The sequence below is a fragment of the Phoenix dactylifera genome, unplaced genomic scaffold (assembly GCF_009389715.1).
Source record: "Phoenix dactylifera cultivar Barhee BC4 unplaced genomic scaffold, palm_55x_up_171113_PBpolish2nd_filt_p 000064F, whole genome shotgun sequence".
Classification (NCBI taxonomy): Eukaryota; Viridiplantae; Streptophyta; class Magnoliopsida; order Arecales; family Arecaceae; genus Phoenix; species Phoenix dactylifera.
This window is the reverse complement of record NW_024067673.1, coordinates 2,055,338-2,079,784: the sequence shown is the minus strand read 5'-3', so window position 1 is coordinate 2,079,784 and position 24,447 is coordinate 2,055,338. Positions and strand designations below refer to the sequence as shown.

Here is a 24,447-nt window from a genome sequence, read left to right as displayed (position 1 = left end):
CCGCTTGGCCATTGGCGAGCAGAAGCAGCACAGGGGAAAAGGAAATTTGAGATTGATGTGCAAAATTATAGCACCAACATGAATCTAGGCTTTGCTGTTTGCCATTTTCTTTAACATGACTTTGATATGGACCGAAAATTGAAGAAACGAGAAGTCAATGAGCAACTTCTTGAACAACTTTCATGGTGAAATAAACTCTCACTTTTCACCGGTTTGAAGATGAAACAGAAACAGAGTGGCTAATGATTAACAATTACTATCAAAATGTGCAAAATTCTAATCCTTAAAATAAAGAAATTAGATAGTAATTTTGTATAAGAATGCATTAGATGCCACATCAAGTAATTGATCAGTCATTGGTTTTGGTTGATTCCATGGATTGTGTACAGAACAACTTTCAACACCCCAAGTGATGGCTTCAATAGTCACATACTAGATTTCTGCAAATGAGGATCGGATAAAGCATGAAGTCCTGCAGAATGGTAATCAAACTTTATGATTTTACTACTATCATAACAAGAGGAAGATGAGGAAAGGAGTGAACAAGAGGAAGATGGTAATTCAAGAGACACCTTAGTTCAAACATTTATGACTAATTTACAATATCTAAGAAGGCACATTGTGGTATCGGCTCGATTTTCAAATAAGATCAATTTTTCAAAGCACAAAGATTGAAATCACTAAAAGCAATCACTTCATGTTCAGGCCATTCAGTGAAGAAAACTCATCCTGCAGTCATCCTTGGAGTTCGGATTAAGAGGCAACAGTTTTTCTTTCATTTCTGCACATTACATTATCTCTTATTACCTTTTCGGATAACATAGTGCCTTAGAATCAATGTACAAAGCTCTGGAACCTTCTATCTCTAGATATGAAGTCATGTAGAAATGAACATTTTAAGTACATTTTTTATGTGTTCATGCTTGCCCTATATGCTAAAATGCACGGTGAGTGACGCAAGCATTTATGCATATGATCTTCTAGAGGTGTTACAACATATGTCGGTCAAAAGTCAGTTTTGGTACCTTCAAACAAGGGATCAAGAAAAATAATATCTCCTAGTTGAAAAACCATTTATTCTCCGGCCACTAAATAAATGGGTAAGAAGTCTCCAAAATTCTGAGGTGCTATGGAAAATGTAGGTGGTAATCCATAGATGGAACATTGAGTCATATGCATCGCCATGAATTTAAGCACCTGTTTATGTGTAGGAGAAGTTAGAGGTCCAAAGTGCGAGGTTTGCATAACATAGTCAAGGATGTTGAGTTGAGTTTACAGTAAAAGAGGAAAACCAAAGCTGAAACGTGTCTTGAAAGAGGTTGGTAGCGACAACAAAGAACAAAGTACGAAACATTGCTACACAAGATCTGTACTAGTGTCTAACAGAGCGCACAGCTCCAGTAACGGAAATCCTCAATTCAGGCTTAAGGTAGGGAAAATAGGGGGAGGCCAACAAAGAAATGGAAGAAATTGGTGTAACGTGCTTAAAAAATAGCTTAAGACACCTTTTCAACTCAAAAGCTTTTAAGCTTGGAAGGGAACAAATGCAAAAGTAGGATCCATTACTCTGAGCAAATTGATGAGAATAAACTTTGCCATTGATAATTATATCTCTACATAATACTAGTTGGGAAAACCGATTCACCATTCATTTACTTAGCAGTTTGGTAATATTAGTAACTGTTTTATTATTTTCTTCAATATAACATCATGTTTCCGGGCAAGAACCATTTTCTTATTGAGGACCATCAGGGAATATGCTTGTGAGTAGATATGTTCATGGGCTGGGTTAGGCCGGTTTTGGGTCGGGCTTTGTCCAAATACTAAAACAATTTATTTAGGCCCGGGGCCCAACCTAGCCCGGCCTTCAGATCTACTTTCCAAGCCCAAGCCCAGCACCTACTTGGGCTTCGGCCAAGCCTCAGGTTTCCTAAATATTTTCATTAAAAAATGCTAAAAATACCTTAAAAGCTAAATATGAACAATTTTAATAGCAATTTCAAAACTCAAGGTACTCTTAAGATTCTAGATCTTATCCAAATAAACTTACATATCAACAAAATCTATGGTTTAAATATAAAAACCTAGTCTTTAAAAAATTCTGGGCCGGGCTTGGGCCCGAGCCTGGCCTGCTTAATAAATGGGTTTATTTTCTAGGCATGGCTCAGCCCACCAGGCCTAAAATCTTGGCCCAAGCTTGCCCAAAAGTCTTCAAGCTTGCACAGGCTGAGCAGGATGCTCGACCCATGAATAGGTTTGCTTGTGAGATGCCTTTTTTTATTAAAAAAAAAAAGTTACAACTTCAAAACACAATAAAGTTTAAAAGTTTTGTATTTATTCTCTAAAGTACCTTGTTATATAGTAGGGAGTTTAAGCCATCAAAACAAGTTTGAAGCTTTTCTTATTTAAATATTACTAAAAAAAAAATCCTAGCGTACCTCGTCAATTTAACTAGTGGTCAAATAACTTAATGTGAGCTTTTTGGCTTGTCAGACTCGTTTGTAATAGTTCGTGCAAATTTTCATTTTTTCCTAGTCCTTTTCATTCCATCTCACCAACAAAAAAGTAGGTTGGCTAGAATTTTATTTACATTAAGACATCAAGCAGAAAGGCTTAGAACCTGAAATAACATGCAGTCAAATATCATTAAGGATGGATAAGATTCAGCTCCACTGCACAGCAGCAAAGGCAGACTTCATTGGATGCTAGTGCAACATAGCCAGAATTTTGAGATGCATGCAAGAAGTACGGGAGCATTTGCAGAAAAACTTTAGGAGCAAGCCACTGGCAAACATGAGAATGTTCACGTGCACTACATGTACAATCCAAAAGAAACTTCCTTTCCATGCACAACCAAGGTAGCCAAATCCATAAAGAATGTCTAGAAGGTGAATACCTGACAATCTCAGCTCAGGAATGTTTCCAGAGAACCATCACCTTCATCCATAAGCAAGAGGACAGCAGACATCACGAGCCTGCAAAATATTTCAAAAGTCAACATATCAAGCTGACAACCAAACGAATGCCCGAACACGCCTTCTGTGACATGTAATTATAAGTGAAACCAGGAAAGATCTGAAGTTATCGGAACAAGAGAAAACACTATTACATGTACGAAGAAGTGAAACCTTGAATAGAACCCAAAAGCACTCGTCTAATTATTATTATACACCAGAATACAAAGTACACCTTCTGAAATTTGTTTAGCACCCTGAGATTAAGATGAATGAGAACTGACCGGAGAAACAACAACGAATTTGTTACCTCATCAGAGTTACTTTCAAAAACATATTGCCAGCAAAGGCCCCTTACTGGAAAGAGAATCTCCTTGAAAGCATTCAAAGTCCTTAAAACCTTAGACGACCAGAAGCATAGGCTGGAATAGTGGAACTTAGGTACATTGTAATTTTGACAGGCGTGGGAAAGAAAAGCAGGTATGGGAGCACACATACAGTCAAACAATCATATTGACACCAACAACAATGTTGTAATATACTCGAAAAAATAAACTTCATATCCTTGCAAAATGCTAAACGACAAAATGCTTTAGAATAATCTTAAGGAAACGTCCACTACAATCACAAATCTAAGGTGTTAATTAGGACTCCAAGTGCACAAAAAATCTCACTTAAATAAAAAATATCTGCTTTTATATGAACTGATTTTGACAATAAGCAGTGCTAGTGACAAAACTAAATATGATGAAAAATGCCATGTGACCTACAAAGGGATGTAAAACACATCTTGGATTACTGCTTTAAGTTATTATCTTTTTTCATGGGGATCAATAAACAGCTGGTGACAATGAGTTTCACAAGGACTGTTTGACTTATTTTCTTTCTTCCCCTTAAACATCTATCTCCATCTTGTCCCCCATACTTTATTTTGCACTGAATGAAGTTACATGATTATGAAAACAATTTTAGTAATTACAGCAATTGATAGGAAACAACTGCATATGTCATGAGAAACAAAGCATATAACTTTATGGTGAATATAGAAGATAAGCAATCAGAACGAGTAAAAACAGACCTGTAAATGACTATCACAAATATGCTGAAGTAGATAGAGAGCTTGATTATTCTGTACTTCTTTTCTCCATGTAGTAGTCTAAAGATCTCGGTAACATCTATAAGATGTCTTCTATTCATAAACCTGAAAAATGATTAAAAGAAGGAAAAAACACTGCAGTGTGAATACAAAAATTTACTGTGTAAGGAAGTCTGCAATCAAAGATACAAGATCAGCCTACATATTTATGATATCTGAGGGCCATCTTGCTTGTACAATAAGAAGAAAAGAAATCCCATATCGAATATTAACTGAATCTCCAAACAATATAAAATCCAGTTTCTCAACCAATACTCAAAATACTAGCCAGCCTAGACAAGTTTCAATCTTACTTTCTGGTGGCCCAAGTTTGAGTTAGACTAGGCTCAGCATCTTAGTGGTGGCTGGGTTTCAATAAATCTGTAGTAAATCAATGAGCCTTGATTTAAAAATATGTTGTAACATGTCAATTGCAGCTAGCATTATACATGCAATTGGTCTTGTCTTCAAATCAAGTTAAAACTGAGAGAAAAGGAAACCAGTTCCCTGACCCCATAAATAGAGATGGAATAAACTTTACATCAATGTCATGTAGGGGTGCAAATGGGTCGGGTAGGACCGGGTCATGAGTGACCCCGACCCAACCCGGTTCTTTTTTCGGTCCTAATTTTAAACCCAAACCCAACCCAATAGAAGATCGGGTTGGATTGGGTTGAGTCCACGGCTACAATTTTTGACCCAATGGGTCATTCGGGTTAGATTGGGTTCATGCATAACCCAGACACACCCCAAAAAATTTGGGTCCAGTTCAGGTCTAGATCGGGTCATGCTGGTGAATGCAACGATGACAAAAAAGAGAGAGTAAAGAGCATCATCTTATAATAGTTGTGGATATGTGAGGATATGATATAATGAGTAAATTCAGAAGAACCATGGCTTTCTTGAGGCTCTTGTGGGTTCACTAAGACAGGTCTTGCATGTCACAGGTCCTTCTAAGGATCTAAGATATAGTAGCCACTTGTGTTTTCTTTTAAAAAAATAAATACATCAGAAGAACAGAGGAAGACAGAGGTAACTTGGTCTCACATTCACTGCCAAGCAATAAGTGCAGCTTTTTCGTGCAATAGATGGATAGATGGCTGAGGGATCCGATTATTTGTCCAATCACGCACACTCAGTGGGATTTAAAGTTAAATATTGTGGTCATTTCTAAGGAAACAGCCAATTGAATACCACATTTTAAGTCCTTAACTCATCCTCTTCCGTGTGGAGGGTGGCAAGATAGGCCAGAGGGCGGTTACTTGCGGCCAGACCAGCGAGACTAGCGTCCAAAAACCTACCATCTTGCAGTAGGGCCTCTCACTATTTCCAACGAGTCTTTGTCCACAAAGGAAGACATATAGAATTGTTGAATCGATGTGGGCATGCGGGCCCAAAATGGATAATCCGGGTTTGGGTTGAGTTGGATCGGGTCGTTGGGTAAACGATCCAAAATTGACCCAAAAATAAAAAGTCGAGTCGGGTCGAGATTCAATAAACCCAGACTCGATCCGAAAAATGGAACGGGTCCAATTTGAGACCCCGACTCAGCCCCATGGGTCCTTAAAAATAGGTCGGATCGGGTCTAAATGGGTCGGGTCGGGTCACAGGTCAACCCAATCCATTTGCAGCCTTAACATCATGTGATTGATACAGAGGCAGCTTTGTCTGTTGATGGAACTGAATACAGTTCTACGTACATAAACCCAAAAAATGACGTGTTGTTCTAAATGAACTTTAAGGCTACTGGTAGATACTCTAGATAAGCCTGACTTTCATTCGCTTCCAAAAGATCTCGTCAATTATACAGAACAAGCATGTGTCAAATGTCTAGAAAGCCCCTCTTATCATAATGATTTTATCTTCCTCTTCTAATGATTATGACCAATATGCAAATTTAAGCAGATCTTGTTGCTGATTTAAACAACTATTAAGAGTTAGTGTTCAGAAATGTCTATGAACCTCTATGTTGGATAGATTTATTGCCGAATACCATTTCAGAGCATAGTTTCAAGCACCAGCACATGCTCGTCTATGTTCTGCAGCAAATACCGAGCCAAGCTAGTAGCAACACAGGTTGGCATGGCATCAATAAATCTTGTTCAATATTTTTTAACTAAAAGGAGGCACTCAAGTCCTTTTTCTTTTGAGTTCCGCATGATGCATCCTGTGCCAACCACTTATCAGCACACCCCATGCCACCAGCACTCAAATCCTTGCTTAAAAGTACATGGCCCCTAATAGTTTGAAGCATAGTATTAAGACAAAAATGAGGGTGTAAAGTTCATTATATTCTTTTTCAATGCTTGCTCCATCAAAGGTTATAGCGATAGTATGCAGATCCAAATGGTAGGAATTAGGAAAGAATGTTTGAAGAGATAAAGGAACTGGAACAAGGGGAAACAAAACTAGGCTAGGCCTGTGACTAGGCGATTCACTCAAATACATAAAATTGGCTATCAAGAAACTTTCAGTCTGGTTGCTATATGTTAGCCCAACTTGCCGCGATTTCGTGAACGGACCACAACTTCACCATGGATCCAACCAGATCAGCGAATGGGTTCGTTGGCCCAGTCTAAATTCAAAAAGAACTGAATTCAGGTCAGGCTAGACCTGGCCTGTTTGGTGATCTACCAGATTATGAATACTATTGTCATTCATAAATAATAATTGTGCTTCAATAACAATAGCAATGGTAATAACAATAATGGCAGAGCAAGCTTGCAAGCCCACCATAAAAAAGAAAATGGAGCTTAAAAATATCACATGGGCTAGATATGTCAATAGTTAGAAGCATATACGAAAATCAATGTCCTAAACATATTTCTATGATGCATTTTTAAGATCATTGAATCTAATTGAATATTCATCACCAATAATATTAATCTCTTTTTATTTTCCTTTTCCATTTGGAAATACAAACTAGAAACAATTGCATCAGCCTCCTTTTGCAGCAAAGTTGGTGAAACCGATACCGGGCACTATATCGGTTCTCCGGCAACACGAGTCGGTACGGGCCGTGCCGAGCCTATATCGATGGAGGAGACGGTACGCAGACCGTAGGAAAGAGAAAAAGAGAAAGAAGGGAGAGAAAGGAAGGGAGACTCCGTGGCCAGTTTTTCTGTTTCAAACGAAACAAAGGTCCGGTTGCGGCCTTCGCCGGCCTCTCACCCTCTTCCTCCCTCCCCCGCTCGCTCTCTCTTTCCTTCTCTTTCTCTAGCTCCGGCAACGGATTTCGTTTCCGTTGCTAGAACCGTACCGGTGGCCCGCTGGTACTGCTCAGAACAGCTGGAACCGCCTGGTTTGGGACGGTTCCGCCGATCCTGTTTTGTAGGATATAGACCCTACCAAAATTGTATCATGTTCCATACAGGATTTGTCCTTCCTCTGATGCCAACCAAGATAGGAGCATATATCACCTTTTCTTTCCATCTTACCAAGCCGCATTTTACATCTCAAACAACAGTGCATGATTTATGTGCATAAAAATGACAGACTAATATGAATTGATTGCATAAAACTCTTGCAAGTGATACTTCCGCCAAATTCACAAATAAGCTACAAGATCTTACTCTATATGAATTACTAAAGATATAAACACACATTGAGTACATTTTAACTGATTCAATCTTCAATATTATCGCTTTCGTCATTTTGTCACTTTTTGGTTATTTTCCACCCTGGTTAAACCATGGTCAACCATCATAATTTGACTCAATTAGCTAATTTTAATAGTGCAAGAAAAAGAAGGGAAAATGCTTGAGTAACCAAATATACAACCCAGATCATGGCACCAGGCATGTGTCAAAATTTTCACCCCTGCTTTATGTATAAATATTACATTCTGAGGGCCTGGCTGATGTTACGATGATGAAAAAGGTTCTGCCGCATCAGCTGTTATATATTTGGGTGCCTTAAACTGGTTTCCTTAGCAGTGGTTAATACAAATTCTTCAGTTTTAAAAATCTGTTTATTGTAGTGCTTAATCAGCAAAGCAACCATAAAAATCTATGAATATGCTTATTAGCAGTTAATAAATATATACAAACATAACTAAGCACATCCTACAAGAAGTTTATTTCATATAACAGAAAAGGTAAGAGATAATGCTTACAGGTTTATATGGTAACAAGTAATTGGTGCCATTATCAGAAATGGAAACCAATGCCATGTTAGGAGGAAAGAAGCACATAAGATTCCTTGAACCAGAAACTCTGGAATGACAACAGCGTTGATGCGAGACGATAAATCATACGGGTTGATATAGTCAAACTCCAAATCAGACAAGTTAATAAGCTGGTTCCCAAGTATGAAAAACAAAATAAAGGTAGGTTAACAGGAGGAATGAGCCAATATTCAAAAATACTATAAAGTAGAGCAACGCACTCTTACCACCAATAATGAACACATACACAAAAAAAAATGGCATTAGAAAACCAGACAAAATGAATCCAACTATGCAGTATTCATGAACAAAAAGCAAAGTCAAGATTGTACCCATCCAGCTTCTTTAACTTATCAAATCAAGTGCTAGAGAGGTTTTAAGTGAAACCAGTGTGGAAACCGGACATTAATTACCAATCTCCACACTTATACCAGATTGTGTTAGAGAAAGACACACACAGACACACACACACACACACACACACAGAGATAGATAGAGAGAGAGAGAGACCAGCATGGGAACAGACATAAACTACCAAATTCTATGCTTACATCAAATTGTGTGTATAAGAGAGACTTATTGAAGCAAAGACACTGTGAAAACAAACTAGACTGCAGCAGAATCCCTAGCATCATTCCCAAAAGTTGGGAAAAAGCCTAGAAAAACGACTAAACAAATGAAAATTGCTTCCTCTTGGTAAGACTTTTAGAAGATCCACCTTCATCGGAGGACCTCAAGCAGTTGTGGTTCTGTTTAATTCTATTTTACTCTTCATAAAAACGAAACAAGGTGGGCCCACCTTTTTGCTCAGAAACATGTTAATGATTCCTTTGGGGTTTAAGTAATTAATGATGGATACTTTTCAAAGCATGGTATGTGATCTTATGCTACTAAAGTTCCATGTCTCTTGTCTTTATTATATCAAATTATATAAGTTTCTTTTTCACAAGAAAAGATCAAGGCCATTGCAATTCCTAGAACTAGTTTCACCTAAAATGATCATGAGAGAAGGTTTTAATGCATAAACAATTCCATTTTTTGGCCTTTGATTTATTTAGAATTCTAACATATGTTAAGGCATAGTGATATTTTTCATGAGTTTATTGTCGGCATCTCTATGCCACTATACGCAGACATGATGCCATGTTTAGTTAAGCTTTGTAATGGTTTTGATAATATAACAAGTTTCATTTAGTACCATTCCATTATAAAGTTTATTTGAGCTTATGATTATAATGCTCATAATGTTTAGAAGAAACAAGCTTATATCCGTTATCAGACAATTTTCAGAATATATCAAATAATATTAATTTAAACATGATAAATAATTCTAAAACTGACATATGATGATATCAATATTTTTTATTGACAATTTCGCATAGATTTGAATGTTCCAATCCAATTTTATGACAATGTTTTGCAAGATATGCTTGCCAGGAAGGTAGAAGGAAGGACATAAATCTCTTTTGTGATCAAATATGCATCATAATGTCACCAATTTGAATAAATAAATGAAGCTTGCACACAGATTCGGCAGCATGTTATCAATTAGTAGTTGATGTTCAAGATGAGAATTGATCATAATAGATTAGTGGTCATATGCTAAGGGCTCAATATTCCAATTTCTCAGAATCCACTTCTTATAGCACATCTGCTTCAGAGAGCAGATTCTTCCACCTTGGTTCCAACCTACTGTCCAAGATCTACCTCTAAGCATGACATCAGGAAGGTGATAAAAAGCATTACAAGAGAATACACCACAAAAAATCATTCAACCTAAGCATCCACAAACAACCGCATGGGAAAGGTTGAAGTTGGCGAACAATCTTCTAGAGGCATTAGTTGACAAGCCCCCTACTCCCAAGATCTCGCAATGGACAACCTCAAGACCAAGGAAACAAAAGCTTACTGGTTTAGCGAACAGGATTACATAAGATCTTGCGAACAACTCTATCCACAATTCAGGACACACATCAGTGGAAGCGATGAACAACAAAGAAAATCGTTTCACAAAAACATCTACGATGTGTAGGATAATGATTTCAAGGTGAAAATAGACTCTGATGCTGATGCGAACAATGCACAGCCTTGCGGGACTTTGGTCTAATTTTTGTTTATCTCTCGCAATAGTGTAATATAGCTTGGAAAAAGTAGCATATACCTACATCCTTAAATGAAAACGTTATGGGTACAACTATGAATAAAAAAATAATTAAAATGATTTCATTACATCCAAATTTCTTTAAAAAATAACACTCTAATATGCACATATGGAAGAGAAATAACAACCAAAACTTCACCATACATGTTGTTGAAATATTTAATCATGACTACATCCAGGACAAAGTCATCGAGCAGGTTCAAAGGAATGATAAAGCAGCAAAATTATATGTTGTGTCAAGTTGAGATTGGTTGCTAAGCTTCAGTTGTATTCTTTAAAGTTTTAGTGGAAGGAGGGTAAGGAACAAATTTAAATGATATCACCCCATTAATCAAGTATTTCAGATATGATAATATGCCCAAAAGTATGACAAACTCCAAGGGTCGGTGAACACGCTTCATGAAATTGGAGGGGTTCAAAGTTGTTTTGGTCTCTCAAATAGATATTGTTTACCAACATTTTTTGAATAACACATTAGTGATTTTGCTGTAGGGGCAAACAGGCATTCTTTGGTTGGATGATATGTATGCTCTAGTTAGTTTTTCCATTGATTCCTTTATATAGAAGCAGCACGCAAACAGTGAAAAGGAACACATGAAACCAATATCCTGATATTATTAAGATGTATTAAAGAATGCAATCAACTATAACTGATATCAAATTTTTTATGTCAAGAGTAGGGCTACAGGTGGATTTGATTAACCCACTTCCAACCTAGAACTGATCCAAAATTAATATGGTCCAACCCGAGCTGAAGTTATTTGGATTAGGCTCGGATTCAAAATCATAACCCATTTCAAATATGGATTGGATTTGGATCCTTAATTTCTCAATCCGAACACGAACTAACCCGTACCGATCCAAAAACTAGTATACTATATATTCAAATCCTCTTTGAATATAAGAAATTAGTCTTCTCCTCATAATATAATTTCTTAATAAATTATTTTGTTGATTATAATCATGAGTGGTTATCAATCAAATTCTATGTAGAATATGCTTTTGATAACATTTACATGTTTCTTTCCATTACTTTATTACATGATATGTTTATGATATAACTAGATAATCAATTTCTATATGTTTATTATGATTTGTATCTAGATTATTTGGGACCCAATTTGACTCCAAAAATCTGATGGACTGAATAATATTAATATTAAATCTGATCCAACCAGAAATGAATTGGATTAGGTTTGGGTTTAATTTTTTAACCTGATTCAGATATGGATGGGGTTTGGGTCTTGCTCATCTCCCGAACCAATACAACCTGCTTACAGCCCTAGATAAGAGCCACTTTTCATGTATACCAAGACCGAAGTGTGTATTAAAGTATAAAGATCTTTGTTTTCCATATGTGTGTCTCCTAACTTTTAGATCTTACTGAAGATTGGACTGAGGCACAGGAACTTCCCATGCTTCCATAAGTTCCATGTCTCGTGTCATTACATCCACCCAAAATCAAGAGACCCTCCACTCCAGCAGGGAAAAAAAAAGCAACAACCTTCCTCCCACCTTTTTGGATATATTCTCATAGGGAAAGGAAAATCGTGGGCATAAAATAAAAAATAAAAAATCTTCAATTATAGTTTCAAATTCCACGGATTCCTTTAGAAATTTGATGAATTTTAACAAGGACCAATTTGAAAATCAAAAAACATATATAAACCCAAATTATCATGCTCTTGCAGCAAACACACACTCAAAAGAATTCCATCCATTGCAATTTTTCAAAAAAAAGGAACTCAATCCAAAACTTTTTTTAAAAAACAAAAAGGACATAGAACAAGACGAAAAGAGGAAGAGATAGAGACTCTGTTTGCATCTTAACGACTGCAAAATTATTTTGGAGATTATATTTAAAGTACAGCGTCTTCATATTATCTCCAGTAAGGGAATGCCCTCGCATTGTTACTAAGACAATCAATATCAATTTTTTTAGTACACTCGTTTAGATCTCAAGAAACTCCACTAAACAGCATAAAAGGAGGAGACTTTCCCGCGAATCACTCACCATAAAACAAACTTCCACTTCCATTGCCAGATACTATAAATTGAAAGAACGATTCCTCCACACCCTCGAAAACACCAAACTTTCCCAAAATAAGACGGAAGTTCAAACGTTTTCAAATATTTCCGCGAGAGATTGAGATGTAAAGAGGTCAATAAGAGTTCGAATAGTAGGATTTACGCTTCTAGTCTGGAACTGAGAGCTAGAGTTTGGTTTGGAGGTTACCTGGTACGCGGTCAGGGCGATGAGAGAGATCACAGAAGCGAAGGCGTAGAGCCAGAGGAGCAGCTCCCAGGCCATGGAGTTTTCGGGGATTCTCTCCACTTTAGCGCAGAGGCGGAGGTCGCATGGAACCCGTCCGGGTTTTGAGAGTCCCCGGCAAGGCGAGGAAGCCGAAGGAGGGTTTGGGCAAGGGTAAGCTGGAACTTTTAAAACATAAATTAGGAATAATGTTTATAGAACTGGGAGGCTGATTTAAAGCTAAAGGCGGAATTGATGGACGGCTAGGATAGCGAACAACAAAATATTATAATTAATAATTTAGCCGGGTCAAATCAAAGTATAAAAATAATCGTAAAGTAGGGTCCAAGAACTTTTCCCTGCCATCAAGACGCAACCCTAAAAAAGAGCTAACCCTGGTTCCTTGAGTTGATCTAGTACCTTGCTTTTAGTTTTTATGCTGGTCTCATGTAATATATGTTTTGTGCTCGAACGGGGCATCATGACCATGACCATGACCAAGATCAAGGCCAATATCGACTATTTGGATCAGTTTTGTGAACCCTAGATCTCTCTAATTATTCTTATCTACAAAACTATGTCATATTATAAACTAATTCATGCCCATCCATGCTATCACCTTCCATATTTTAAAATATCAAGCTCAATACCGATTCGGCAAGAATTCTGTGTTTATAAAAAGAGGCTTAGCATATCATATAGGTAGACTCTACTTTGACTCTTCTTTTTAATTCATTATTCAGATTTTTTTTTCCTTTGTTATTTTTCAAAATCCCTTTTGCTGGCTTAAGCATCAAAGAGTCCCTCCCTGTTCTATTCTTCCTTATGTGTGAAGATTGATACTCTCCTAACTTTCAAATCAAGTTAGGAGAGTGGAAGAACATGCGCAAAAAGAAGGGTGCCATCAAGCATAGAAGAATAGAAGGGAGGCATCCTCCTAATTTAGAGGGGGATCTTGGGGATCGCATTCTTATTTTAAGCAATATATGTATTTTTTAAAATATTTAATAATTAGAGTATAATTGAATTTTTCAGCCAATTTATCAAGTTGATGACTCAATATTTATGTCTCAACTTAGCATAAATTGACTCACTAGCACCCGTAGTAAGGTCAATTATCATTGTATCTATTACTACTAATTTTTCTGAGTATGGGCAGAGTCTCGCATATAATTTTGGCTCCAAAAATCTAGAAACTAATAGAAAATGTATTTAACAAGTTCTCCTATTACCCAATAAATTCATAACCTAAGCTTTCAACAACCAATATTACAAGTATGACATGGTTGATGTCAAATTTCTATGTGTTTTGCACTTTTCTGAGACACTAAGCCATGCCTACAAGTCCTCTTTCACATGTCAGCTAATTGGTCTTAGATAAAGGGAGCCACTATTGCAATATTAGTGTCATTGTTCTTTTATTTTGTCACATGTTAATATTATTCTCGCCCTACATGTTTCACTTTTTTTCAAGCAACAAACAAACAAACAAAAAAAAACTCATGATGTGGATGGAATCACGAGGGTCTCAACCATATGCTTCCCCACCTCTAACTTTAGTATGTACGGCTATTCATGATTTTGTATGTTGGAATGATCTATATAATCGAACAAAGAAACAAGATTATTTGAAGATATAATGCTCTTGGTCTCAACCTCGAAAAACATCGGATGTGATCTCCGCTTCTTATTGGTTTCTCTCCCTAAGAATGTGTAAATCAAATAATATTTCACAAAACTTTCTTTTAAATATACAGATAATACTTTATGTGTTGGATTTGTACGAGAGAACAGTTTGCCAAAAAGTCCTCAAAAAATATAACTACAGATAAATCTATTTTTCTAAAACTATATAACATAACAATTTACTGAAAATCCCCCAAAATAATATTATTGTAGAATAGACTCTAATATGATTGCAGTTAAATCTTTGCAGCGAAAAGAAGGTACTTTCTGGGTTAGTGGATAAAAATCCATTATGTTAATGGATTAAACAACTTAAATAGATGTAGATCTGATTTAATCTTTTAAGGGTTGGGTTTAAAAGATATTGGATATAACTTAAAATATGATTCAACAAGTTTATGATATGATAAGGCGTTTTATGATTCATTAAGCCTTTCCCATCTCCTCCTCATATGAAATAGAGTAAGAGGCAAGAGATTGTGTGTGCCGTATTTTCTCTTTTCCCCTCATGGGTGCAGCCAACCATGACCCCATCGGCCGTATAATGAGAAAGATGAAAACCCTAACCCTAAAAGGTAAAGATGAACTCTACCCACAATTTCCTTTCTCTGTTTTATCTATCTCTTATGCTCAAAAATTATAATGTTGTTTCCACATCCAAAATTTGCCATATCTTCCAATTAATATTGAAATAATCTGCCTAGCTCTGATACCATGCTTCGACCTTGCTCTAATACCAATCAATGTCAAAATAATCTGCCTAATTTGGCAGATAAAGAAGATTACCTGAATGCATGATGCCCTTGGTTGTGCTTTGGTCTCATCCTCGAATAGTTGCAAGATGTGGTCTCAACCATAATCACATTGATTTCTCTCCTTCCTGTGAATGTATAGACGAATTCACGGGCTCTCTCCACAAAAAAGAGAGGGATCAGCCGCCTTCAATTAGCCTCCCACCACTCTTTTGACCATGGCGTGTGAAGGAAGTGGTCAATATTTGAACCTGCATTTTGAAAATTAGAAGTGTGGACCGAGTCATAATTGGATTACACCAAGGTTGAGGCTAAAGGGTTGGAACCAAAATGCTCGACATCCCACGTCTAGGAGTGCGTCATATCGATTTAGTTCACTCAAAGGCAGAAAAAATAGGAAGTAAAAACCAGCCAAGAGCCCAAGATGAGGGTGCATTTAACAATGCTAAATAATAATAATAATAAAAAATCAGATTGAAACTCCCTGAATCTGGCACGTGCCAATAAGTAGGTTCCCGTGGACTCGCCGTCAAAACGCCTCAAAATCTATCAAAGGCTGCCCCTCGCGCTGCACGCCCTCTCAGGCTCTCCTACTCCCCTTTCCTTCTCCCTTCGCGAATCCTCTGGAATCCGCGGCTTCCGGTATGCTTCGCTTCCAGCTCCAACTAACCTTCCATTCCATCTTGTTTGGCTCCCAAGCAAATCGATTGCTTCTCCCCGAAGCTTTCGTCCGACACCTTCCTTCTTCTCTGTGCGCTTATAAGGCTGCTATTTTACCCTTCATATTTGAAAAAAACCCCACGATTTCAGTAAATTCTTTTCCGTTTTTTAATTCTTTCTTTTATCCTTGCGGAGATCTACCAGGTAGAGCTCATCCTCCTCTTTCCCTCCCCATCTCTTTTTTATTGTGTTCTTTCCGACCCCCCCCCCGGGGAGCGATCTTTTATGTTTTAGCCATTAATCATGCTAGATGGTCATGTGTATATTTTATTTTGTTGTTTGTTGTTGATTTGCATTGTGCTGACGAATGTATTGAATGTGCTGATTCAATTTGGCAATTGAGACTTGGTAGTTCCGAAGTTATTTATTCATTTGCGTGAATTGGAAAAAGAATTAGTTGGAAATTTGGGATTATAGATGTTTGGCCTCAAATCTTGTTAGTGGATTTTATTGCGGTATGAGCATCGGTTATATCTGGTTCTTGATTTGCGCAACTCTGAAATCATTGGTTTTGTTTGATATAATTTTGTATATTGGGAGGTCTTGATGTTGTCTCTGAAACATTGAAATTCTAAGATATTTTTTTTCCCCCTAAAACTGGAAAGTAGAACAGGGTAATTGGACGTTGGGGAAATGAAATAGTGAGCATTTTGAACTCTATGGCTTAAAAGGTTTGGAATTAGTTACTAGGAGTGTGAAGGGCTGTTAGTTTGGCTTTAATAATCAGTTTTTGCATTGGAGGATAAGAATCCATGTATCCACATGGACAAGGCATGTGATAGCTTATTTTGAGAGAACGGTGTTATAAATGGATTAATTGGTGTTATTACATATTATTCAAAGTGAAGTGATGATTGTTAAGTCTAGCTGTGATGAATTTGTTGAGGCTCCACTCAGTGTTAGTGTACTTCAGTGTCAGATGAAGGCTTTCATCTTTTCATTAAAAAATATATTTTGATATTCAAGCGAAAACCCTCAAATATATGGTATTTACAGCTAGTGTAAAGTCTGAATTTTAGGGCGATTCCATGGTTGAATAGAGTGGAGAACAATAGTATAGATGTTCGTCAAACTACTAGGAAGAACTTGGAATCTAATATCATTATCAAGTATATGGGGACCTGGGGTTCGTCAGAGTTAATGGTTCAGATTACTTTTTAACATTGATTTCTCCTCTTGCAGAAGGACATGGAGATGCGATTATTGAGCATCAGCTTATATCGATCATAATCCAATTGTGATCGTCAAACTTCTTCTAACTTAAGCAAAAAAGTTCTGCAAAATTGTCAGACAAACAGATACATTGTATGGCACAAGGCTTTGTGCGTGTGTTACTCAAGGTGTATGCATGCTAATACTGAAAATGTAAAATATGGCTCATATACCATTCTCTGAATTTGTGAAAGCAACTCCATTGATGGATAAAGATTTGGAAGCTGATCAAGGTGCTTTGGTTGCAAGTAAACCTATATTAAAAATTTTGGGTGCTGGTGTCGGACATTGTGTGCATGTTTGATTTTCTGAAGACTGCAATACTGGTCTTGATGACATAATAATGTACCTAACTATGTTATTTGTGCACTTGTACATTTTTTTGTGTTTATGATATTATTCAATGTTAAACTTGTATTGTTATGTTTCTTACTTTCTTACAGATAATAGTCAAACAAATCTAATATCTAAGACACACTTTTTATTTGATAGTTAATTCACAAAGTATCATCTCTTATAGATGAAATGGATCCGTGAAATGCAAATTCTTATAGGTGCTAATCAAGGACATTTGTGCCTAATTTGTCCCTATATATTTATTAATTAATCTATTTATGTTATGCTATATGTTTTAGTAGCTCTGTTGGTTAAATATTGGGAAAGATTAAAACTCTATTGGTTCCAGCTAGATCTGCTTTGTGTTATTTTGGTTACTTTCCCATAAATCAGGATTCTATATTTATAGAAATACATAAGAATCTTCTGTATTTTGAACATATTGATGTTGTTTCATGTCTGATCATGGTGCTCAGCCAACTAGAAAAGTCCTGATTATGAAGTTCAAAACATCGTAGGGTCCTAGTGAGAAGAGTAATTTGATCTCTTGTTCTTGGTTGTATGAAATAGGAAAAGAAGTATAGATTTGGGAATAAGGTATCTATTTAAAAAGGAGAAGATCACTTATTTTTATACATTTATGCACATACTTGCATACAGCAATAAGTTGCCTTGCCTAATTGTTAATAGCAAAGCTAACCATGTGGCTTATCAACAGACAACAAAATTGGTTGATAACATTAACAATTTTATGTCTTTTAGAGATGCATTTCAATACCTGCTCATGCTTGATTGTGTTCTTCTGTAAAGTAAAAGCAAAAGGTAAGAGTTTGTGATATATATGCGAAGATGACATTTTTTTAAATTTTTTGCTGCTTGATGTGATTTGGAACAGGCAGTTATGCATATGCCAAAGTCTATGAGAAGAGTTCTGAAGCCATGACACACAGAGAAACAGCATGAGCTTGCTTGTGTGTTACATAGTTAATCTCTTGATGCAAGATTTGTGAATCATGATGCTCAATTTGTCCATATCAATTAATATGCATTAACAAAAACAAGAGTCTTACAGACTACAATCTTTCTTCGTCCATATTCTGAAGATAGCCTTGGTTTGGTGAAAGTAGTGGGCAGGGAATGTTCAGTTATATGTCTGCAGTTTGCCTACCACGATCCAATTATTGTCGTATATACTCCAGCCAATTGCGGCAGAGATATGCAGGTGTGACCATACGCAAGTCCTTTTATTCTTCTTCTGTTGGTTCTCAAGCATCTAAGGATTGTTCCGTAAGTTTTGTTTCTAGCAAGCACAAAGGAAATTTTAAGCTGCTAACTATGGCCACGATTGTGAGTTTAATGGGGCGCCAGTTGCGTCTCGGATTGGTTGCAAAGCGCCGAAGCATGAGCTTGAGGCTCTCTCTCCCAGCACGTGACAAATTTTCTAGAATCAGTTGGAATGCAAGACATTTTTCATGGAAAGCAGGAGGCACTTCTGTTGGACTCTGTTTAATCTTTTCAACTTCTGGACCGGCGCATGCTGAAGCTTCCAGGGGAAAAATTGATGAGAGTAATGAGTGCAGTTCACCATCTTTCAACACTTCTCATGGAAAGAAAGTTTACACTGATTATTCCATAACTGGTGAGTACTAGCATCTTCTGTTTTGCTTTTAGGGCATATTTTTGTTTATTCATGAGTAATTAACAGATTTATTTATGTTTATCTAAGTATTTGTTGTTGAAAAATTCATGTCTCTTGCAGGAATACCAGGAGATGGAAGATGCTTGTTCCGCTCTGTGGCTCATGGGGCCTGCATCCGCTCAGGCAAACCTTTGCCTGATGAAGACCTTCAGAGAGAGCTGGCAGATGAGTTGAGGGCTAGGGTATGTTGATCATGTCATTGAAATGTTAAGAAGATTTCTTTTTTTTTTTTGCATTGCAACTGCCAAATCTGAATATTTTAAGATGTGATAAATTGTGGTTTCTTTCTTTAGTTTCTTCCTTATCACAAGTAGTTCTGACTCCTCGCATTTATATGATTACCATTCAGGTTGCAGATGAATTTGTTAAGAGACGGGCAGAGACGGAATGGTGAGTTGCAACTGCACAGCTGATGATCACACACTACTTTTTAGAGTTACAAAATACTATATGGTCTGATGCAGTCTTGCATAAATCATAGATAATCATAACTTCTGCAATCAAGAATAAAGATTTGCTAATAATCTACTCTTGTTACAGGTTTATTGAGGGTGATTTTAACAGTTACGTCTCCCAGATTAGAATGCCACATGTATGGGGAGGTGAGCCAGAGTTATTCATGGCCTCGCATGTTCTCCAGTAAGTCATATTTAGTCTGAAACTTTTAGATTTGCCTGGTATTGTCATCTGAAAAGTAGTTTTTGTTTTCCAACTATTAGTTCTGTTTCTCATGATTGAGGTTGGGAAAAAATTTGAGTTGATATTTATTGGCATGTGCACTACAACAAGAGAGTTAATTACCTCTTGAAAGGAACTTTAAAATGAACAATCATACAGAGTCATGCTTTTATCATAAAAGTAATTGAGACTTATTAGTGCCATTTGTAGGTGGCAATTTTTATCTATATTAATTTTAAATTAGTAAAGTTATTCTGACCTTCCACAATCACTTGTTAGCCACGATTCTTCGAACTATAATGATGATGAATGTTTAGAAACAAACAATAATGCTTTTAATGAATGTGATTGTTGAATACGAATACTGGCTCATTATACTTCATGCTCTCTTCATCCTCTAACCTAAAACTTGTTCATGAAGAGGAGATAGATTTGTTCTGTGGGTAGGGCGCTCACAACAGATTTAAGGGTTGGGAGTTTATCTGTTTTTCCCTTATAAATATTCCTTTTCTTCTTCATTTATTTTTTTAAGGCATTTAACAACCAGAGTTATACGAACAAGTGAATAATGTTAACACACTATGAATTAATCATTGTCTTATATAGTCAAAATTCAGAGCTGTTACTAGGCAGGCATCTGAACAAAGATGTTGTGCTTGACTTGCTTTATCCAACTATCTGATACCTACTGCTAGATTTTTTAATGATCTCATCATACATTTAGTCATGTGTTTGGTCTACCTCTCATGTTATGGTCAAGCTGGGTTATATGGATGCACCTGTAAGTGATCCACGAGTCAGTTGATTTTAGCTTCTTTAAACACAATGTTTTATTCTGTAAGAATAATGCAACTGGTTTCTTTTTATTTTGCTAGGATGCCAATTACGGTTTATATGCTTGATGACGATGCGGGTGGTCTGATTGCAATTGCCGAGTACGGCCAAGAATATGGAAAGGAGGATCCAATTCGAGTTCTTTATTATGGTTTTGGCCACTATGATGCCTTGCAGATGCCTGGAAAGAAGGGTCCAAAATCAAGGCTATAGCATAGAAAAAGGAAGGGGAGGGGGTGATTGCAATTGCCGAGTACGGCCAAGAATATGGAAAGGAGGATCCAATTGGAGTTCTTTATTATGGTTTTGGCCACTATGATGCCTTGCAGATGCCTGGAAAGAAGGGTCCAAAATCAAGGCTATAGCATAGAAAAAGGAAGGGGGGGGGGGGGGGGGGGGGGGAGGGGTTGGTTGGATGGTGAGTTAATACATACTGGCTTTGGATATTCATTCCATATTCCATTAATATTTGAACACTCTCAAAGTTGCAGATATAACAGCATCAATGGAATATGATTTACAAGCAAAGTGGATTCTGTAATAAACTGCATACTATACGATGACTACTGAGACTTGTGAAACACCTCCTCCCCTCCATGCCCCCCTCAAAAAAAAGAAAGAAACAAAAATAGTGTTGGGGGAATAAGACTTTTCCCCCCCAATGACACGAATGCCTCCGAGAAGCCGCACAATCGCCGACCCTGGACAGCCGAAGTCGGCGTCCGACCTCGGAACGCCCGACCTCAAGACATCCGACCTCGAGACCTCCGACCTAGAAAAACTCTGATGTTCAAAGTCTACCTTTATCAGCCACCTACTACGGCCATGTCCCTCTGAGGTCCGGCCGAGGACCATACTCTGACGCCCCCCCCCCCCGGCATTTATTGCGCATGGCTACTGTAAACCTCCAGTTCACTCAACAATTAATGCGGATCTCCGGCTTACTCCACAATTAATGCGGATCTTCGGCTTACTCCACAATTAATGCGGATCTCCGGCTTACTCCACATTTAATGCGCATGGCTCCTGTCATCTACGGACTCTCAGCTCTCCACGGCAAGTTAGCCCAGCAGAGTCTAGTCAACCATGATAAGTCTCTGATCTCGGCCATACCTCCGACACCAATGCAATAATTCGTCTGGTAGCGTGCAAGCCCAGGTCGTACGACGACCTCACCGCCGACATCAACGCAATGATTCACCTGATCGTGCGCCGACCTGAACAACATGCCGAGCCGTACTACGGCCTCGCCCCGTTACACCACAGGTAAACCGACCCCCGCCTATAAAAGGGAGCCTTGGCCCCTCAGGTGGGGGGTGGGGGGGAAAAATTACGCACCCTACAAACACTATTCTTCTCCTCTCTACACTATTTGCCCCCTCCCTGACTTGAGCGTCGGAGGGCCGGCGCCGGAAAACCCGGCCACCGGCTTGTCTGCAGGCACCCCAGACGGAGGACGCCGCCCGCCGACGGATCGCCGCCCCACCGTGAGGACCTGCTGCTCCCTCTCTCCGACCACCCCAGACGGAGGACGCCGCCCGCCGACCGGTCGCCGCCCCGCCGTGGTGACCTCCCGCTGCTCCCTCTCCTCGACCGAAGATTGCCCCCGGGTCCAATTTCCAGCAACAGTTGGCGCTAGAGGAAGGGACCGAGTAGCGACCATGAAGTTGAGAAGTAAGGGAGCCTCCAACATCTTCCGGCGTCCCCCGCAAAGTCCTGGACGCTCCGTCCAGAATTCTCCAACTCCGGCTGACCCAGTTCCTCAGGTCCAGCCGGAACAGTTCAATGCCTTGGTATAGCAAGTCCAGGCCCTGGCCGCCGCCGTTCAGGGCCTACGACGCGAGGAAGCTTTACCAACGCTCCCCCCGCGGACTCAGGTCCCGCCGGAGTGTCCCCCCAACGGCCCGGTCTTCTCAAGCCAAAATCTGCGTGGCTCCTCCAGAGCCAACAACGAAGAACGGACTTCTCCCCGAAGGGAGCTACCGGGGAAAGATTTCAACAGAAGACCCCAGCCTTCTGAGGCTGAGTCAGCCCCAGACCACCGCGAACCGGCGCAGATCACGGCAACAATTCCGCGGGCGGGGGAGCTCGACCGAAAAGTTGAGCATCTGGAGCGCCAGATTGCGGCGCTCCACAGCAAGAAGGCGAGGCAAGAGGGAGACTTTGAGTTCACTACCAAGTCCCCCTTCTCCCGCCAGATCGAGGACGAGCCGGTTCCCACGAGGTTCAAAATGCCTCAGGTGGAACCCTACAACGGAATCACCGACCCTCTCGACCACTTGGAGAGCTATCGGGCCCTCATGGCCCTACAAGGGTCCTCGGAGGCCATACTTTGCAAGGCCTTCCCAGCAACCCTCCGAGGGACCGCTCGGCTTTGGTTCTCTGGACTGAAGTCGAACACGGTATCCTCTTTTGAGCAACTCGGCAGGCAGTTCGCCAATAATTTTGCTGCCAGCCGACGCCAACGACGGACGTCAGATTCCCTCTTGGACATCAAACAGAAGGAGGGGGAATCCCTTAAGGAGTACCTGGACCGCTTTACCGCCGCCACCTGGGAAGTTCGCGAGCTAGACCAGTCAATAGCCATATCGGCTTTGAAGACTGGGGTTCGCTCCTACCGATTCCTCTTCTCCATCGAGAAGAGCTTCCCGGCCGACTTCACCGAGATGCTGGCCCGAGCCCGGAAGTACGCCAAGGCCGAGGAGGCGGTCGCCTCCAGGCGGGGAGCAATTGAGCCCGCCTCAAAGAGGCAGAAGAAACGCCGTGAGGAACGCGGCCGACAAAGGAGTCGATCTCCCCGTCGAGAGAAGAATCTCCCCCGGCTGAGGAGCCCGCCCCGGCAGCAGGGACGACCTCAGCAGAGGACCCCTCCTCGACCGAGGTCTCCACCACGGCCTCGGACGTACACGGGGAGGTACGAGAACTACACGCCTGTCAATGCTCCCCGGGCCGAGATCCTGATGGAAATCGAGGGTCGGGACTTCTTCCGACCCCCGCCTCCTATGCGAGACACGGGAGTTCCCCGTAACCCCAGGAAGTACTGTCGCTTCCATCGGGACCGTGGGCACGACACGGAGGACTGCTTCCAGCTTCGGGACGAGATAGAAGCACTCATCCATCGGGGAGTACTCAATCGGTTCGTGAGGAACCGACATGAGGAAAGGAGGCCGGCGGAGAATACCATACCGTCCGAGAATCCGGACGACAACAGGCCCAATGCCGGCACCATCAACATGATTGGGAGGGCCTCGGCAGGAACGGCCGCCCAGAGAGCACCCCCGAAGCGCCCACGCACTGATGAAGTCATCTCGTTCTCAGACGAGGACTTAGAAGGGGTCGAGACCCCTCATGATGACGCTGTGGTCATCTCTATGATTGTAAATAGGTTTGATGTAAAGCGTGTCCTAGTTGACAATGGAAGTTCAGCCAACGTTTTGTATTATCATGCCTACCAAAAAATGGGGTTGCCAGAAGGACATCTCCGGAGAATTAATGCCCCACTGGTTGGGTTCACTGGGGATTCAGTCCCAGTTGAAGGTGAGGCTAGCTTCCTTGTCACGGTTGGCCTCGCTCCCCGGGAGAGCACGGTAAGGACGGACTTCCTTGTGGTCCGTCTGCCCTCAGTCTACAATGCCATCCTTGGACGGCCAGGGCTAAACGCCCTTCGAGCCGTGGTTTCAACCCGCCATCTGCTCATGCGATTCCCCACCGGCCAAGGAGTAGGCGAGGCCCGCGGAGACCAGCTGGTCGCCAAGCAATGCTACATGGCGGCCCACGGAGTAAAACAACCAACCGGGGCAACGATTCAGCCAACGGGCCCCTCATTACCCATAGAAACCCTCGATGCGAGGGACACCCCTTGGA

General features: G+C 39.9%; 2 protein-coding genes across 6 annotated transcripts; one reads left to right on the top strand and one right to left on the bottom strand.

Annotated features, from left to right (window-relative positions):
• Nucleotides 1-52: 52 nt before the first annotated feature.
• LOC120103714 (protein cornichon homolog 1-like) lies at nt 53-12,869 on the bottom strand. 3 transcript variants are annotated; one of them, XM_039116167.1, is made up of 5 exons: nt 12,652-12,869; nt 8,204-8,385; nt 4,033-4,155; nt 2,897-2,975; nt 53-440 (listed from the first exon to the last, which is right to left on the bottom strand). In XM_039116167.1, exons 1-4 carry the CDS (start codon nt 12,724-12,726, stop codon nt 2,906-2,908), a joined length of 450 nt encoding a protein of 149 aa, XP_038972095.1. In that variant the 5' UTR covers nt 12,727-12,869; the 3' UTR covers nt 53-440; nt 2,897-2,905. The 3 variants fall into 3 exon arrangements, with proteins under 3 accessions (XP_038972095.1, XP_038972094.1, XP_038972096.1); XM_039116166.1 differs by having other exon boundaries at nt 53-472; nt 12,652-12,868; XM_039116168.1 differs by lacking the exon at nt 53-440 and adding an exon at nt 555-781.
• Nucleotides 12,870-15,635: 2,766 nt separating this feature from the next.
• LOC103708436 (OVARIAN TUMOR DOMAIN-containing deubiquitinating enzyme 4) lies at nt 15,636-21,149 on the top strand. Of its 3 annotated transcripts, XM_039116165.1 has the most exons (7): nt 15,636-15,746; nt 18,268-18,594; nt 18,677-19,011; nt 19,132-19,253; nt 19,421-19,461; nt 19,612-19,710; nt 20,625-21,149. In XM_039116165.1, the coding sequence occupies exons 3-7, from the start codon at nt 18,708-18,710 to the stop codon at nt 20,794-20,796; spliced, it is 738 nt and encodes a 245-aa protein (XP_038972093.1). In that variant the 5' UTR covers nt 15,636-15,746; nt 18,268-18,594; nt 18,677-18,707; the 3' UTR covers nt 20,797-21,149. The 3 variants fall into 3 exon arrangements, with proteins under 3 accessions (XP_038972093.1, XP_008791580.1, XP_008791581.1); XM_008793358.4 differs by having other exon boundaries at nt 18,268-19,011; XM_008793359.4 differs by having other exon boundaries at nt 15,652-15,968; nt 18,268-19,011.
• The last annotated feature ends 3,298 nt before the right edge of the window (nt 21,150-24,447 follow it).